This window comes from Phacochoerus africanus, chromosome 4 (assembly GCF_016906955.1).
Source record: "Phacochoerus africanus isolate WHEZ1 chromosome 4, ROS_Pafr_v1, whole genome shotgun sequence".
In the NCBI taxonomy this organism is placed as follows: domain Eukaryota; kingdom Metazoa; phylum Chordata; class Mammalia; order Artiodactyla; family Suidae; genus Phacochoerus; species Phacochoerus africanus.
In genome coordinates, this window is record NC_062547.1 from 151,776,424 (window position 1) to 151,794,632 (window position 18,209).

General features: G+C 40.8%; 1 protein-coding gene across 2 annotated transcripts; it reads right to left on the reverse strand.

The window, feature by feature from the left end:
- Positions 1 to 383: 383 nt before the first annotated feature.
- On the reverse strand, positions 384 to 14,010 carry ZNF300 (zinc finger protein 300). 2 transcript variants are annotated; one of them, XM_047779086.1, is made up of 7 exons: positions 13,748 to 14,010; positions 13,230 to 13,341; positions 12,955 to 13,080; positions 11,662 to 11,705; positions 3,730 to 3,856; positions 3,369 to 3,491; positions 384 to 2,241 (listed from the first exon to the last, which is right to left on the reverse strand). In XM_047779086.1, exons 4-7 carry the CDS (start codon positions 11,674 to 11,676, stop codon positions 683 to 685), a joined length of 1,824 nt encoding a protein of 607 aa, XP_047635042.1. In that variant the 5' UTR covers positions 11,677 to 11,705; positions 12,955 to 13,080; positions 13,230 to 13,341; positions 13,748 to 14,010; the 3' UTR covers positions 384 to 682. The 2 variants fall into 2 exon arrangements, with proteins under 2 accessions (XP_047635042.1, XP_047635043.1); XM_047779087.1 differs by having other exon boundaries at positions 13,664 to 14,010.
- Positions 14,011 to 18,209: the final 4,199 nt, after the last annotated feature.

Sequence of the window (18,209 nt, forward strand, 5' to 3'; positions counted from 1 at the left end):
TGAAGCCACACACTTTTTTAAGTAGCTGAGCCAGGATTAAAACTCAGACCATCTGGTTCAGTACCAAAGTCTTTCCACCACACCAAATTCCTAGTAAAGGAGAATTACAGGGGAGGACTGGTTAAGAAGCATCAATTTCAAGGTCCAGGTTCTTTCCAGAGATTGAGCTCAACTTCTATGCTTGAGATGCATAATTGTTACCTTTATTGAATCTGATCAACCTATCTTTCCATTTGTGTATAAGAATTTTACACGTACCTTTAGGGGTCGTGCTAAACACCTCCATATAATGCAGTTTCTAGGAGATGAATTTTTTTAACTTGATTTCTTCATGTCCTTTAGAGGGAATTACTGTATATGACAAAAATTATGCCAAGCTAATATTAATAATTCCACAATCTGTTTATTGTTATGCAGTATAATAAGGAATATGTAACTTAAAAACAGTCTATATACATAATTTGTTCTACTGACCATTCAGTTCACAACTTTACATGCCATGGTGAAAATATCATTTATGTAGCTATTTTCCATCATCTGTGCTCTGTTAGGTAACATCATACTACAGACTTGAATTCTTGTTAAAATTTTCTCTATAATGATTTCTTCTGCAAATGTATCAAATTAATTAGGTTTCTGTTATCTATTAAGGCTCGAGATAATACTGAAGGCTTGTCTGTGTTTAGTTCATTATGATTTTACCACTGTTATGAATTCTCTGATGTACAGTGAGTTGTGACTTCTGAATGAAGGCTTTCCCACATACAGCACAATGATAGGGTCTTTCCCCAGTATGAATTCTCTGATGTAAAACAAGATCTGATTTCTGGGAAAAGGCCTTTCCACATTCAGCACATATGTAAGGTTTCTCTCCTGTATGAATCCGCTGATGACCTGGAAGGTGAGACTTTTGAGAGAAGGCTTTACCACATTCAGTACAAACGTAAGGTTTTTCTCCTGTATGAATTCTCTGATGTCCAATAAGATGTGATTTCTGACAAAAGGCTTTTCCACATTCATTGCATTTATAGGGTTTCTCTCCAGTATGTGTTCTCTGATGTATAATGAGCTGTGACTTCCGGGAGAACGTCTTCCCACATTCGGTACACTCATAAGGTTTCTCCCCAGTATGAATTAAGTGGTGTGTAATGAGTTCTGTCTTCCTGCTGAAGGCTTCCTCACATTGAGCACATTTGTAGGGTTTCTCACCCGTGTGAATTCTTTTATGTATAATGAGGTGGGACTTCTCACAGAAGGCTTTCCCACATACAGTACACTCATAAGGCTTTTCTCCAGTATGAGCTCTGTGATGTATAATCAGCTGTGACTTCTGGGAGAAGGCCTTACCACACTCTCTACATTCATAAGGTTTTTCTCCAGTGTGAATTCTCTGATGTATAATGAGGGGTGACTTCTGGGAGAAGGCTTTTCCACATTCACTACATTCATATGGTTTTTCCCCAGTATGAACTCTCTGATGTATAATGAGGGACGATTTTTGAGAGAAGGCTTTTCCACATTCAGAACAGTCATAAGGTTTTTCCCCAGTGTGAGTCCTCTGATGTACAATGAGATGAAACTTCTCACTGAAGGCCTTCCCACATGCACCACAATCATATGGTTTCTTCCCACTATGAATTCGTTGATGTACAATGAGTTGAGACTTCTTAGCAAAGGCTTTTCCACATGTAATACATACACAGGTTTTCTCCTTAGTTTCAACATTCTGATATTGAATAAGAGATTGCTTATTGATGAAAATGCTTCCACACTCGCTATCATTACAGGGAATCACTCCACTGTGAATCTTCTTAAGATTAGAATAAGACATACCACAGACAGATGATTTTCCACATCCAAAACTCTCATCAGGTTTTTTTCTTGAATTGCCCTTATTACAACTAGGTAGATCAATATTAGATTTCGAGTTCTTTTTAAATGCATCATAGCTATGGGGTCTTTGTCTTGAAGTATCTGACTCTGTGTATTCTTGAAATGCTTTCCCCAGTGCATTATATTTGTGGTCTGATTCCACAGTCACTGCTTTGCTGTCGATGACTGTTACTTGCCTGAAAAGTCTGTCTTGGCTTTTCGAACATCTCTGCAGCTGGCTGTCACTTTGACAGACTCTTAAAATGGAGTGCAATGAACCATCCTTTGCGATTCCTTTCAGTATCTTATTACGGAAGGAAACAGACCCCAAAATACATGATTGGGGGTTGTCAAGATTAATCTTCCTATCTAAAGGAAAGAAAGATAAAATAAAAGTCATAAAAAACAATTAGCAGAAAGCAGAGGACTATAATAAATGACTGAACCAATGAAGGTGATGAACTCAAAATAGGGATGGAGACAGGCCATTTTATAAGACAATACAGCATCTAGTATGATCAGGGGGATCAAGAGGATATTCGAGTATTTGTGAAAAAAACTAGACCTGAAGGAGAGACAGTGTCTGACTTATCACTTATCTTGCATTACTCTTCTAAGCTCTTACCATTTCTCCTGCACTCTGAATGGAAATACTTTTCACCTTTTGAATTCATTTATTTAAAAAACCATTTGCCATGTATACACACACACACACACACCAACACACACACACACACTGGACTATTATCGTGCCACCACTATCGAAAGAAACAAGGTCTCTTTAGTACTCAAAATACTTCAACTCCCCTCAATCTACTTTCTCAATTAACAATTAATACAACAGAAAAATCCAAGATCCTTTTGTGGGTTCAGCATCAGATTCACACCAAGATAGTTCCCCATAAATTCATTCTATATGTTATCAAATAAAAATAGCAATGTTCTCCCAGAAAAGCTATATTTCCCTAACTTCAACATTTTGTTCAGAAACTGTTCACACCCACCCTCACCAACAGTTTGTCTTCAGCTTCTCCTTCAGCATCACCAATTCTTAATATTATCTTTCAAAGCAGCTATAGCTGCATGCTCTGAAAAATGTACCTTCTCAAATTCTGTTGCATCTCCTTAGACTCTAGTCTTCTCTGAACTTTTGAAAATAGTAACAGTATTTGACATTTAATTTTGAAAAGCAACCTATGCTCTTGGAAGGAATTTGCCTTCTACTGCCTATTAAGCCTTTTCGTAAAAGGTATTAAATATAAAATAAATTTAATAAATATATTAAGTAAATATTTAATATATAATATATATCATACACAAAATCAATAAGAAATAGCTAGCCCCTATAAAGGCTCACAATTATTTATATAATTACTTGTTGACTTACTACCAAGTTCTCAGCATAGGAACAAAAAATAAGAGAATTTATTAAGGAAAGAAAAAAGCCTCGGGCATCAATAAATTAAAACAAAAAAACAAACAGATATTTCACTTCCCTTGTTGCCCATCTGCTCGATTTTCATCTGAATAGATCCAATTTGATATGCTTCTCTTTATGATCCAGGGATCTTCTCCTTGTTCCAACTTGGAGATGACGTCTGGTTTGGAAACTGGATGCCCTATTAAATGGAAATCACGAAGGAACTGGGATAGACGCACAAAAGGCAAAAGGAACAGTTTAAGGAGGTCTACAATGAAGCAGTCCCTTTGGCCCTCAGCAAAGCAATAACCTCCATCTGTGAAGGTACAAAGATCATAAAAGCCATTATATACATAAGGAACCACCTAATCGCAGAAACTGATAAAGAAAGGCACTCAACCAGACAAGGCTGAGTTATACAGGGAAGTCATTCTTACCCATTGAGACCAGATGGCTGTAGTTCTCCAACATCACGTCCCTGTACAGGGTCCTCTGAGCAGAGTCCAGTTGCTGCCACTCCTCCTGGGTGAAATCCACAGCCACATCCTTGAATGACACTAACCCCTGTAACAGTATATTCCTTTAAATTTAAAGTGATCATTCTTATTTATACTATAGTATGGAAAACTACACCTATAGTTTTGTATCAGAGTATTTATAAGAAACGATATAAAATCCTGCCTGTAGCAAGAAGAGCCAGACAGAAAAGGAAAACAGAAGAAGTAAATCAGGAATTCCTTTATGGCCTAGTGGTTAATGATCCAGTGTTGTTACTACTGTGCAACAGGTTTAATCCCTAGCCCAGGAAATTTCACATGCCATGGGCATGGCCAAAAAAATATTTTCTAAAAAGAAGAGGTAGACGTTTCTATTGTGGCTCAGTGGAAAGGAACCCGATGAGTATCCATGAGAAAGTGGGTTCAATCCCTACCCCACTCTGTGGATTGAGGACCTGGCATTGCTGTGAGCTGTGGTGTAGGTCACAGATGTAGCTTGGATCTGGTGTTGCTGTGGCTGGCAGCTGCAGCTCTTGTTTCGACCCCTACCTTAGGAACTTCCATATGCTACAGGTGTGACCTTAAAAAGCAAAAAAAAAAAAAAAAAAGAAGTAAATCATAAAATGCCAACCTAACACAAATGATAAGTTAATAAATGATTAAGGCAGCATAAAATAACTGAAAGGAAGATGGATTATTCAATGAATAGTACTGAAATAACTGGATAGTTAACAGGGAAAAAACAATGTTGAATCCACATGTTAGAGGTTGAACTGTATATCCTGAATATTCATAGGCTGAAGTCCTAATCCTAATCCTTAGTACTTCAGAATGTGACCTTATTTGGAAATAAGATCATTGCAGATGTAATTAGTTATATGAGGTCTTCAAGGTGGACCCTAATCCAATATAACTGAAGTACATATCAAAAGGAAAAAACTGAATGGAGAGACAAACATACATAGAGGGAAGACAGTGTAAAGAGACATGGAGGAGATTACAGTCATCTTCAAGCCAAAGAGAGACTTAAAACAGATCCTTTCCCCACAGTCCTCAGAAGGAAATCAACCCTGCTGTTGAGTTTTGACTGGTAGTTTCTAGAAGTATAAGACAAAAAATTTGTTTTGTTTTGTTTTGTTTCTTCAGGGCTGCACCTGTGGCATATGGGCGTTCCCAAGATAGGGTTTGATTTGGAGCCGTAGCTGCTGGCCTACACCACAGCTACAGCAATGCTGGGTCTGAGCCTATACCACAAACACAGCAACATCTGCAACCCACATGGGTTATCCACATGGATACTAGTAGGAATTGTAACCCACTGACCCATCATGGGAACTACCTAATTTTTGCTGTTTGTTTAATCCACGCAGTTCATGGTACTCTGTTATGGCAGCCCTAGAAAACTAATACAATGATATCTTATGTCTTAGAAAATAGAAGAAATATATTCTGGACAAAGCAAAAATTTAAACTCTAAAAATGCCCAAACTTATAAAGAACAAAACCTGGAAGGATATTTTATTAATAATTATAGAGAAGGCTATAACATTTAAAAAACAGAAAAGCCAAATTTACCGAATCATAAAGTCAGAGTTCTTGAAGATTATAATCCAATCCCCTCATTTCATAGGAAAGAAATCTTAGCTTCTCCTAAATCTAAGAGTGCTTACACACACACACACACACATATGTGCAATAGCTAAGAATATAATGAAATACATCAATTTAAACAGCAATACTGAAAAAAACATTTAACAAGACATATTCAGGGAGTTCCTGTCATGGTGCAGTGGTTAACTGATCCAGCTAGGAACCATGAGGTTGCAGGTTCGATCCCTGGCCTTGATCAGTGGGTTAAGGATCTGGCGTTGCCATGAGCTGTGGTGGATGTTGCAGACGCGGCTCGGATCCCTTGTTGCTGTGGCTGTGGCATAGGCCAGCGGCTACAGCTCCGATTAGACCCCTAGCCTGGGAATCTCCATATGCTGCGGGAGTGACCCTAGAAAAGGCAAAAAGACAGGAAAAAAAAAAAGAGAGAGAGAGAGAAATATTCAGGCAACATTCACACACACAAAAAAACCCCACAAATTATTGACATCATACGACATAAAGGACTTGGGTAACTGCAGAGCCATAGATTCTGGAGGGTAAACTGACTATTTTAATTACGTCACCATTATGTATGTTCACAAGAGTTGATACCTAACAGTGGAATCTGAATGATCTTATCTTAAACTGTTTTTGAGGTCTTTTCCTAATTATTCCCCTATTATCAAATATTGCTTTCAGAATGAAAATAAATGTTTCACATGTCAACATTCTACTCAAAAGACTCTCTTGGCTCTATCCTGGCATATACATAATTAGCTTTTCATCTCAGTCACCCCATCTTAAGGTTTCCTCCTCTCATACCAAGTCTCATATTCAGATGATCAAGCTGCCAAGCCTTTAGTTTGTTCTCATGACAATTCCTTTAATTTTCCCACTTCGCATATGAGAACATTGATGATTACAGTGCGTAAGTCACTTCTTGCCAAAGGTTTCGCACTGAATATATGACTAACTGTCAGATTTAAAAGCAGGTGTTCTGACTCAATAGGTTGGGTTCTTGACTGCTGTATTCCACAATGCTTTCTTTGACACCGCAAACAGGATCTTTTATATTTTATTACCCCCACCCCCTTTTTTTTTTGCTTTTTGTCTTTTCAAGGGCCATACCTGCGGCATATGGAGGTTTCCAGGCTAGGGGTCTAATTGGAGCTGCAGCTGACGGCCTACACCAGAGCCACAGCAACTTGGGATCTGAGCCGAGTCTGCAACCTACACCACAGCTCATGGTAACACCGGATCCTTAACCCACTGATCGAAGCCAGGGATCGAACCCACAACCTCATGGTTCCTAGTCAGATTCGTTAAACACGGGAACTCCCCAATATTTTATTACCTTAATAACACTTTTGTCAAACTTTTCATGAAACACCCTCCACTTTTCCTCAAATTCTCAGCCTTTTCTACTTTTGCAAATGCTTTTTCCCATCCTAATCCTACTTCCCTCATGATCCAAAGTTCAAAAATCTTTTTTTTTTTTTTTTTTGGTCTTTTTAGGCCATACCCGTGGCATATGGAGGTTCCCAGGCTAGGGGTCCAATCTGGTTGGTTAACCACTGAGCCACAATGGGAACTCCAAAGTTCAATAATCTTTTAAGCCTCTTCTTTTCAACTTCCTTATAAACTAGTTGTTCCCCCTTCTCTGCTATAAAAGTTCTTTGCTCCCATGTCTATCACAGAGCTTTTATGTGTTAATGTTAGTTTCCAAATCTGTTTACCCATTTCCCCCCTGCATTCTTCCCAGGAAAAAACCATGCCTAAATCTTGAGATATCCTATAGCTAGCCAGCACCTGCAACATATACTGAATACTTGACAAATGTTTGCTAAAAAGGAATGGATGAAAATCATAGAGAATAAAATACAGTCCATGTTTAGGTAAAAAGTTTTGTGGAGTTCCTATTGTGGCTCAGTGGTAATGTACCTGACTGGTATCCATGAGGATGTGGGTTCAATCCCAGGCTCCACTCAGTGGGTTAAGGATCCGGCATGGCCCATGAGCTGTGGTGTAGGTCGAAGATATGGCTTGGATGCTGCGTTGCTGTAGCTGTGATGTAGGCCAGTGGCTACAGCTCCAATTTGACCCCTAGCGTGGGAATCTCCATATGCCATGGGTGTGGCCCTAAAAAGGTAAGTAATAATAATAATATTCTTGTGATCTCAGAAGAGTAACATGAGAAAGATAATAAATGGAGAATGTAGAGGAAATCCAATCTGATAAGAAAATGAATAGGTATAATGCTAACATTGTAATTTCATTTTATCAATGAGACTAGAATGCTTTAATACACTAAATATGCATAAATTTGGTTAATTTTGAGTAGAATATGGTATATAACCAGTGGAAAATTGTACTTTTGTCTCAGCTATAAACAACTTTTACGGCTTGAGTGACTGGAAGAATGGAAAAGATGGAGGAAATGGAAGGGGGCAGGTGGATGAAGAAAGGACGGATAAATATGCGGGAAAATGATGACTTCACTTCTGGACTGTACTGAAAAATCTAAATCTGAGATAGGCTGGGACCTGGGACCCTCTGCTGCAGTGGCTGCAACGCTTGTACCTGTACAAACATCTTGACCAATGAAATACAAAGCAAGTATAAGGGACTAAAAATATAACCATGTACATACATAATTAAGGCAAAATATGGACAAAATGACACAAAAAAACCCTAAAAATCCAACTGCCACTTCTGAAGAGCTGCGAGAAAAAGCAGGCTGTCTGGAGCAAAAGCAGGGTACCACACATGCCCCCTGCACGCACCACCAGAGAAGGGGTGGACAGACCACCAAAGCCGCCCCTCTGGCCCAAGCCCTGGACCCTTGCTCCATAAAAGGAACTAGCTTGCCCCCCCCAAGAGACAGCGAGCAAGAAAGAGAAGCTGTTGTTTTTGCTCCTCCCTGCTACAGCAGGGGCCCCAAGAAAGCCTTGCCTGAATAGTCCTGTCTGGCCTCTTATCAATTTCCATTGATTAAGAAAGCCAAGAGCCCTGGGACAGTAACAAATCCTTCTTCCTGAAGGAACAAACATATGATCAGTTAATTAGCCATGACAATACAAAATCCATTTTTGGAGTTCCCTTGTGGTGCAGTGGGTTAAGGATCTGGCATCGTCACTGCAGTGGTTGGGTCATGCTCCAATTGTGGGTTTGGGTTTGATCCCTGGGCCAGGAACTTCCACATGCTGTGCACTCAGCCAAAAAAAAAACAACCCATTTTCATTCTTTAAAGCAGCTCTAATAGAGATAAGTAATTTTATATTTTCTAGTAGCAACATTCAAAAAATTATTTTAAATAATATATATTTATCCCAATATAACCAAAATATCATTTCAACATATAATCAATATTTTAAAGCTGTTAATGAGTTTTTGAAATTATATCTTCAAAACCCAGTATGTAGTTTACATTCAAGGGACACTTTATTTTTTGTCTGTGCCTGAAGCATATGGAAATTTCTAGGCCAGGACCAAACCCACATCATAGCAGTAACCTGAGCCACTGCAGTGAAAAAACGCCAGATATTTAACCTGCTGTGCCACAAGAGGAACTCTCAAAGCACACTTTAATTTAGACCAGCCAATTTCTTTCTTTTTACTTTTTTGCTTTTTATGGCCGCACCCACAGCATATGGAAGTTCCCAGGCTCGGGGTTGAATTGGAGCTCCAGCTGCCAGCCTACAGCACAGCCACAGCAATGTGGGATCAGAGCCATGCCTGCGACCTACACCACAGCTCACAGCAATGCAGGAGCCTTAACTCACTGGCAAGGCCAGGAATGGAAACTACGTCCTCATGGATACTAGTTGGGTTTGTTTCCACTGAGCCACAGTGGGAACTCCAGACTATCCAATTTCAAAAGCTCAATAACCACTGTGGCTGATGGCTCTGTACTGAACACCACAGCTATAAAGAAGCAAAAAAAAAGCAAAAACAAACAAAGAAACTCTTCTCACAACAGAAATCATTTGCTAAGCTCTACTGTACAAACATCCATGAGAACTCCTAATGCAAAAGCTGATTCCAAGACTGGACGATAATGAGGATGTAATCATAATAATAGTTAATACTTAAATATAATCCATCCTACTGACATCTCTAAGCATGGTTTTTACTCAATCTCCACAACAGCCCTGAGGATTATAACCCCCGTATCATAGATGAAGAAATAATCCCGGTCCACCAGCATATATTATGTATGCATCTGCTAAAATAATGAGAATTCTTTGTACTCTCAGAGGAAGATAATCAAAATGTATACAAAAATCTGGGAGTTCTGTCGTGGCTCAGCGGTTAGTGAACCCAACCAGCATCCATGAGGACGTGGGTTCAACCCCTGGCCTCACTCAGTTGGTTAAAGATCTGGCATTGCCATGAGTTGTGGTGTAGGTCACAAATGTGGCTTGGATCCCATGTTGCTGTGGCTGTGGTGTAGGCCAGCATCCTCAGCTCCAATCCAACCCCTAGCCTGGGAACCTCCATGTGCTGTGGGTGTGGCCCTAAAAAGACAAAAGACAAAAAAAAAAAGAAAGAAAAAGAGAAAGAAAAATGTATACAAAAAATGTTGTACTGGAAAGTACAGTTAAAAGTTGGAGAACAGAAACGTGTACTGTAACATTATTTTCCCAAAAGAAAAGGACAAGAAACTAAAAGACATCCTTGCACTGTGTACCATCACATATACACACTTAATCACAGGTAGACTCACACTGAAAAAGGTATGGGAGGTTAGAAACAAATGGCTAACACTGACAATCTCAGGAGGAGGGGAGTTTTTAAATTTTGATTTTTTTTATATAGTTCAAGGTTTTATACCATGTATATAGTGAACATTGGCAGGGAGAAAAAATGATAGACTCTTAAAACGGAAATGCAGAGGAGCAACCAGCCTCAAGTCAGATAGTAACCCTACACATTCTGAAACTGTAACAATGGGTACAGAACAGCAGGGACCCTTATTCTCCAAAGTTTTGCCAGATAATTATATTTTCAGAACTGCCTTTTGAGAGAAATACATATTTTGGAAGGCCAAAGTGTACCCATCTGTGTTATCTAGACTTTATCAGTAGGTAAAGCTGGATAATAGGAATTTTTTTGGGGGGGTCTTTCTCTAGGTGATGGAGTATACAATATTCTTTTTTTTTTTTTTGGTCTTTTTTTGTTGTTGTTGCTATTGTTGTTGTTGTTGTTTTGTTGCTATTTCTTGGGCCGCTCCCGCAGCATATGGAGGTTCCCAGGCTAGGGGTCGAATCGGAGCTGCAGCCACCGGCCTACGCCAGAGCCACAGCAACGCGGGATCCGAGCCGTGTCTGCAACCTACACCACAGCTCACGGCAACACTGGATCCTTAACCCACTGAGCAAGCGCAGGGACCGAACCCGCAACCTCATGGTTCCTAGTCGGATTCGTTAACCACTGCGCCACGACGGGAACTCCGAGTATACAATATTCTTACCAACACTCCTGTGGTAAATGCAATAATAAACTTCTTGTAGCGATAACGTAGAGTGATTGCTTTTTTCTTTTTTGGCTGCCCCTCAGCATATGGAGTTCCTGGGCCAGGGGTCAGATCCAAGCCACTGTTGTAGCCTAAGCCACAGCTGCTGCAGTGCTGGATCCTTTACCCACTGTGCTGGACCAGGGATTGAACCTATGTCCCAGCATGTCCCAGCACTCCAAAGTAACCGCCTATCCCTTGGCGTCACAGTGGGAACTCCGAAGAGTGATTTCTTTCAGAGGAAAGTTATCATAATGGCATAGCCAAACTCCTTAAACTGTATTCTTTAGAACTGAAGTCATCAAACTATTGCCTATGGGCCACATTCAATTCTCCACCTGTTTTAGTAAGTAAAGTTTTACTGACAGCCACAGCCAGGCCATTGGTTTACGCGTTGTCTGTGGGTTTTTCTTTGTGCTGTGGTGGCAGAGTTGGTAAGAATATCGTGTACTCCATCACCTAGAGAAAGACCCCCACAAAAAAATTTTTTAGTCTTATAGGGAAATAAATAATTTCTTCCCATGGAAAATTTATCTGCTTTCTCTTTAGAGGACTGCACATTATGCAACTAATGATGTCTGCAAGAAATATAAGAAAAATTGGTACATCTGGCTTTTTTAAATGTTTTCAGGCCAGGTTATCTACATCTGGATATTTATTTTGGCTACCTTTCCTTGATCCAGATTTTAGCTACCTTCACTCTTCCATCTGATTGTATGGAAAACCGAAAAAAGAAGTTTTAAAAATTAAAAATCAAAGCAACTTACCTGGGACTTCATCATTTTCTGCTCTCTTCTAAAAGGGCAGAGGCCTGAAAAAGCAAAATTGGTGATCAGAGAGATGTTTTCACAGACCAGACCCAGACTGTAGCATCTACATTCACACGTCCACAAACAACTACCCCACAAGTCAGGCAGTTGTCAGAGGCCAGTGTGAGGGAGAAGGCTGTTGGGTCTTTATAGAAGGGACAGCAGGTATATGAAAAAAGTCCTCTTGTGACTACGAACTTGGACAAGGTTTTTTTTTTTTTTTGTCTTTTGTTGTTGTTGTTATTGTTGCTATTTCTTGGGCTGCTCCCGCGGCATATGGAGGTTCCCAGGCTAGGGGTCGAATCGGAGCTGTAGCCACCGGCCTACGCCAGAGCCACAGCAACGCGGGATCTGAGCCGCGTCTGCAACCTACACCACAGCTCACGGCAACGCCGGAACCTTTACCCACTGAGCAAGGGCAGGGACCGAACCTGCAACCTCATGGTTCCTAGTCGGATTTGTTAACCACTGCGCCACGACGGGAACTCCAAGGTTTTTTAATTGTATAGCTGTCAAGATATATTCCATGTTGATTAATTAACAACTTATCTCCCCCCCGCCCCCGTTGTGAACCAGCAATTCCATTCCAGTACTTTCATAAGGCAATAAACGTGAACAGATGCATACCTTCAGCTGTACATATATGTAAAGATGAAGCTCCTCGTAATAAGAATGGCTAATGGCCAAATGGAAACTGAAGGATATAGTCCCTTTTTCCTCGGAAAGAATCAGCAGCTGAATTCGAATAATCTCTCAAGAGCTCCCAGATTTTCCTTCAACTCAGCAGACTTTCCTTCCAATCAATACCCATGGGCTAAAGTGTGTGTGTGTGTGTGTGTGTGTGTGTGTGTGTTTGCGCGCGTGTGCGTGCTGCCCCTGGGGTGTATGGAGGTTCCCGGGCTAGAGGACTGATTCAGAGCTGTAGCCACTTGCCTACACCACAGCAACCTCAGATCCCAGCTGCATCTGCAACCTACAACACAGCTCACAGCAACGCCAGATCCTTAACTCGCTGAACAAGGCCAGGGATCAAACCTGCATCCTCATGGATGCTTGTCAGATTTGTTTCTGAAGAGCCACCACAGGAACTGCCTGAAATGTTAATTTTATCTTTTCTTTTTAAATTTTTATTGCTCATTTTTAAAAAAAATTATTGCTGATTTTCAACAGTACAGTTGTCTGCATGTAAACAGTTTATACTACCGTTGTATACTGGTAAGGAAATATACCATAATGAAGGAAGGTACACACCTGGTCAGCCTTTCTCAGTCCCAGAGGGAGTCATGTAGACATGACGAACTGGCTCAGAGGAGGTGACAGCTCCTGCCACAGGGAGACTACCTCACATGGCGTATTCCAGGCTTTGTCAAAATAAATCTGGAAGGAGATCATCAGGAGAAATAGTCATACTCCATGCTGGACACCCAGCGGGTACTCAATAAATGTTTTTGGAGTACAATATAAAATTATTTCAATCATCTCAGAAAGAGGTAGGACTAGAATCACACTTTCTGTAATAATCTTACCATTTTGATTTCTTTGGTCTTATTCCAAAATGATCATTTTTTGGACAGGGCACCAGGCTGAGGGCACAACAGTAGGTTGAGAAGGGACTTGACCTTTAAGGCTACCTATGACCTGTAGCAATTTTAAGGTATGTAGAAAAAATTAGAGCTGACCGACGCCCATGTCCTCACCCCATTAGGGCTCCCTCCCAATCTGAATCCCCGGGCCTGGCAATTACACACCCCCAGGAAGTCCCTCCTGCCACACCACTACCACATGGATGCTCCCTTCACTTAGCCCAAAACTGTCCTCCCCGAGTCCTCAGAGTCCCCGAAATCCCTGACCCCGTCATCGCCCCCAGTCCGCTACACACGATTTCTGACCCCACAGACAACCCCATTATCCGATTACTAACCTCAGAGCTCACCCTACCCCTGATTCCCCAATAACCTACCTTCGTCCCACAAACCTTCCCCGCCCGAGACTTCATAAATCTCCAGTCTGACACCGCGTCCCATTACCAATCCAAAAGACTCACTCATCACCACACAAATCCGCCTTCTGACAGGCAGTGCCCTTCTCAGATCCAGAAAAGAGGGTCATAGCGTAAGCCAGGGCGGTCACGTCCAAAGCGACGAACTCTCCCGCTTTCCGCCTGGGGAAGAAAAGCGCGTGGCCTCTGGGCCTGCTCGGTCCTAGGGGGGCAGTTTCGTCTGCTCGGCAACCTCGGTGGCTTTGTTCAGAAGGTATCATGGCCGCCCCCGTGCGCTCCGTCTCGGTGGGAGCCGCCATCTTGAGAGGCCTGCGGCTCCGTACAAGCCAAGCGCTTCCGGGTATTTGGGCACCTGCGGCCGGGCTGTACCACCACGACAGGGAGGGACGGGGAAGGAGGACATAAAGGAGGATTATACAAACTAGGAACGTGTACAATTTTGCAGAGATGTTTTTGAGCGTTAACGTCCTAGAAGACCACATTTGGTGAAAGAGGAAGAATTTGGAATAGTAAAATATTCTCATTGGCGACTTTACTTAAAAGTGTTTGCAAATGGTACGGCCCTCTCCCGGAAGATTCCAGGAAGAGCTCACTGAGGAACTGAGAGGGGGTACACGAATATAGAAGTTTACGCTAAAAACAATTATAAGGAATTCTTTAGGAGAAGTTACTACTGCAGCAACAAGTTGCAGAGGCCCACGGAAGGAAAAATAGAAAAATTGAGATGCTGGGAAAAGGAGATGGAGAGAATCGAAGACTAAGAATAATATGTAGGCAGAGATGGGAGACTGAAGGGTATGCAGGAACGGACTTGGGATGCTACAGGTTATAGCACCGGAGACTCAGGGAGACCGAGGAGGAACCTAAAACAGCAGAAGGAAAGGAGAGGAAGAGAGTGAGGAGGTTAGATTTCAGGGGGGAAAAAAAATCCCTTGGTTAAAAAAAATGAAACATTTATTATAACCTTTACCACACATCAATCTTTTATACTTTTAAAAAAATTCGTGCTAACTGGTGTTTCATGTGCATAAATAGATACGATTTTGAATCATAGATTTCACAAGATCCATTTTTTTGTGTATAATTAAATAAGGAGGAATTTTACATTAGCAGTTTTGCTTCCCATGTCAAATAAAAAGATCTGGATTTAGACATGAAGAATGATTGCTGCAATAGGGAGAAAGCACCAATCTCAGAAATCTACAAGCATCTCACAAAATCAAAGGAAAAAGGCTTTACTAGGGAGAAGTAAGAAAAATTAGCAGGAGTTCGCGTCGTGGTGCAGTGGTAAACAAATCTGACTAGGAACCATGAGGTTGAGAGTTTGATCCCTGGCCTTGCTCAGTGGGTTAACGATCCAGCGTTGCTGTGAGCTGTGGTGTAGGTCGCAGACCCGGCTCTGATCCCATGTTGCTGTGGCTCTGGCGTAGGCTGGTGGCTACAGCTCCGATTTGACCCCTAGCCTGGGAACCTCCATGTACCGCAGGAGCGGCCCAAGAAATGGCAAAAAGACAAAAAAAAAAAGAAAGAAAGAAAGAAAGAAAAATTAGCAGGAACTTTCAAGAGGTGGAGGTGTGCAGCCAAAATGGCTATCATCATAAAGTCTACAAACAATAAATGCTGGAGAGTGTGTGGAGAAAAGGGAACCCTCTTACACTGTTGCTGGGGATGTAAATTTGTACAACCATTATGGAAAAACGTATGGGGCTTCCTCAAAAAACTAAAAATAAAGCTACCATATGATCCAGCAACCCCAGTCCTGGGCATCTATCCAGGAAAAACCACTGAAAAGATATGTGCACCCCAGTGTTCACTGCAGCACTATTTACATTAGCCAAGACAAGCAAACAACCTAAATGTCCATCAACAGAGTAATGGATAAAGAAGATGTGGTACATATATACAATGAAATACTACTGAGCCATAAAAAAGAATGAGATGGTGCCATTTGCAGCAACATGGATAGACCTAGAAATTATCATACTAAGTGAAGTCAGTAAGAGAGAAAGACAAATATCATATGAGATCACTTATATGTGGAATCTAAAAAAAGGATAAACTTATTTGCAGAACAGAAACAGATGGACAGACTTTGAAAACAAGCCTATGCTTACCAAAGAGTGGCAGGTGGAAGGGGGAGACATGGACTGGGGGTTTGGGATTGGCATATGCACACTGAGGTAAATGGAATGATTGGACAAAGGGGACCGGCAATATATAGCACAGGGAACACTACCCAATATTATGTGATCATCTAAGTGAGAAAAGAACCTGAAAGAGAATGGATGTTTGTACACGTATGACTTGAAACACTTTGCTATACAGCAGAAATTATCACAATGTTGTAAATCAACTATTTAATAAAACTTTTAAAGTGGGGGGGTGAAGAAGAGGTGGAGGTGTTTAAGCGGCCAAACCAGGGCACTTTAACAGGAAATGTTTACAGGGCTTCAGGTTCTGAAATAAGCCACTGAGGGAGAATGTTGTGCATATCCTTAGTCCTTTAGCGTATGTTTAAACTTGGGCACAAGCCAAAATTTAGAGGTATATGGGGATGGGGTCAGGGAAAGGCTTAACATGTGGTCAAGATAAGAGGGTACAAAATAGGCAACGGTGAGCATTCCAATGTAAACTTCTGCAATTCCATCATGTCTTGTTCTGACAACAGTGTAGTCACTGTGTTAGGCACTAAGGAAGGCTCTACTAATGGTTAGTTCAGAATCCTCAACAGTGATACCAGTGGAAGTTGGTATGGGAAGAGGCCAGATCATGAAGATCCAGGGAGAAATTGTGAAAATGTCAGTTCTTTATCCTAAGAGTGATGGGATGTCCTCGCGTTAACATTTCATTAAAAAGTAAGTTGAAGGGAGAGGAGGTGTCCCTCAAAATGAAAGGAGTAAAAATGAAAGCCATAATACAATACTATTTGTCATCTATTAGCTTTTTTTTAAAAAAAGCACTTTAAGTCTGGAAATATACAGTGTTGTAAGGGCTTGGAAAGCTGGAATTCGCATATATTGCTACTGGGACAGAAAATTGGTATAGCCCCTATACTGAAGACATGGCAATAGTTAGCAAAACTACATATATGTGTTATCTATTGCTGTGTAACAAATTACCTGAAATTTAGCACTTTGAAATTATAAATATTGTTGTAGCATCTTAGTTTCTATGAGTTGAGAATTCTGGAATAGCTTAGTTGGGTGGTTTAGGTCTAGTCTCTCATGAGGCTGCATCAAGCTGTCAGCTAGGGCTGGAATTATTTCATGGCTCAACTGGAGGAGGTTACACTTCTAAAACTCAATCAAGTGGCTGATAACAAGCCTCAGAATTTCAATTTCCAAACTCAATTCCTAACCATGGGGGCATCTCCCTAGGCTACTTGATTATCCTCATGACATTGTAGGGGCCTTACTTCTCTCAAGCCTGCTTCATGTTATGGACATGGCTTCTACCCAATTGAGTGAGTCAAGGAAAAGAGAATGAGAATGCCTGCACAAGACAGAAGCCATAGTCTTCTTATAACCTAAATTGGAAATGACATTTCATTACTTCTTCTGTATTCTATTTGTCTAAAGTGAGTCACTAAGGATGCCTGCAATGAAAGGAGTGAGAATTGAGTTCCACCTCTTAAAGAGAAGATCATCGAAGAATGCAAGGACACAGCTCTAAAACCACAACACTACATGAAGCTTTCATCCTTTAAATCTGAAACTCCACTTCTAGGAATATATCTCAAAGATACATTGGGAAAAAAGTGCAGTATCATTTTTCAAACCAAAAGACAACAGTCAACCCAAACATCCACTAAAAGATGTCTAGTTATATACATTACAGGAAGTTACACACAAAACAGTACCATTCAGCTGTAAGAGAGACAAGAGAAACTTCTCTATGTACTAATACCGAGGTAACTTCAGGATATGATGATACATGAGGAAAACAAAGTAGAAAAAAATGAAAATAATTTGCTGTTACCATTTTATTCATGGTAGCTATGTTCTACTAAGTTGCTATGAACACAGAATTAGTGAATATTGAGCCATTTTTCCAAAGGGAAATAAATCAATGTAAAATGTATTACAATCTCAAGTTACAACTTTATATAATTAAGATTATAACCTTAAAACAACTGATCATGTTGAATTCTATTTTCTCTTGTTTATGCATACCCAAAAAAGTTTCAGAAGTGTTAAGTGCCTGAGGTCACTCCAAAACATGGACCAGAGTTAGATTCGAATCCTGCACAACTGGCCCCAGACCTGGAGTTTCTTGCACTGCACTGCATCACCCCAACCATCTCCACACTCTGTTCATCTCTGTATGAGAGCTGGAATAGGAATGCAGAGCATCCTGTTGTTAACCTCAGCCGGGAATGTATGCATAGGGCCACTCAGATTTTTGGCTGCTCTGTGCATGTCTGCTAATGACTGCAAAAGCAAGGTGAATATTGATTTTAAAGCTACAAATACATTTTAGCAAGTAGGTGAATTTGCAGATGTGGAAT

Excerpts from the sequence above, each read along its gene's own strand:
- ZNF300 (XM_047779086.1), bottom strand. Across the intron at positions 3,492-3,729 it reads CAGCCATCTGGTCTCAATGG|GGCATCCAGTTTCCAAACCA; the intron begins GTAAGAATGACT and ends TCCATTTAATAG. Across the intron at positions 2,242-3,368 it reads TCGAGCAGATGGGCAACAAG|ATAGGAAGATTAATCTTGAC; the intron begins GGAAGTGAAATA and ends TCTTTCCTTTAG.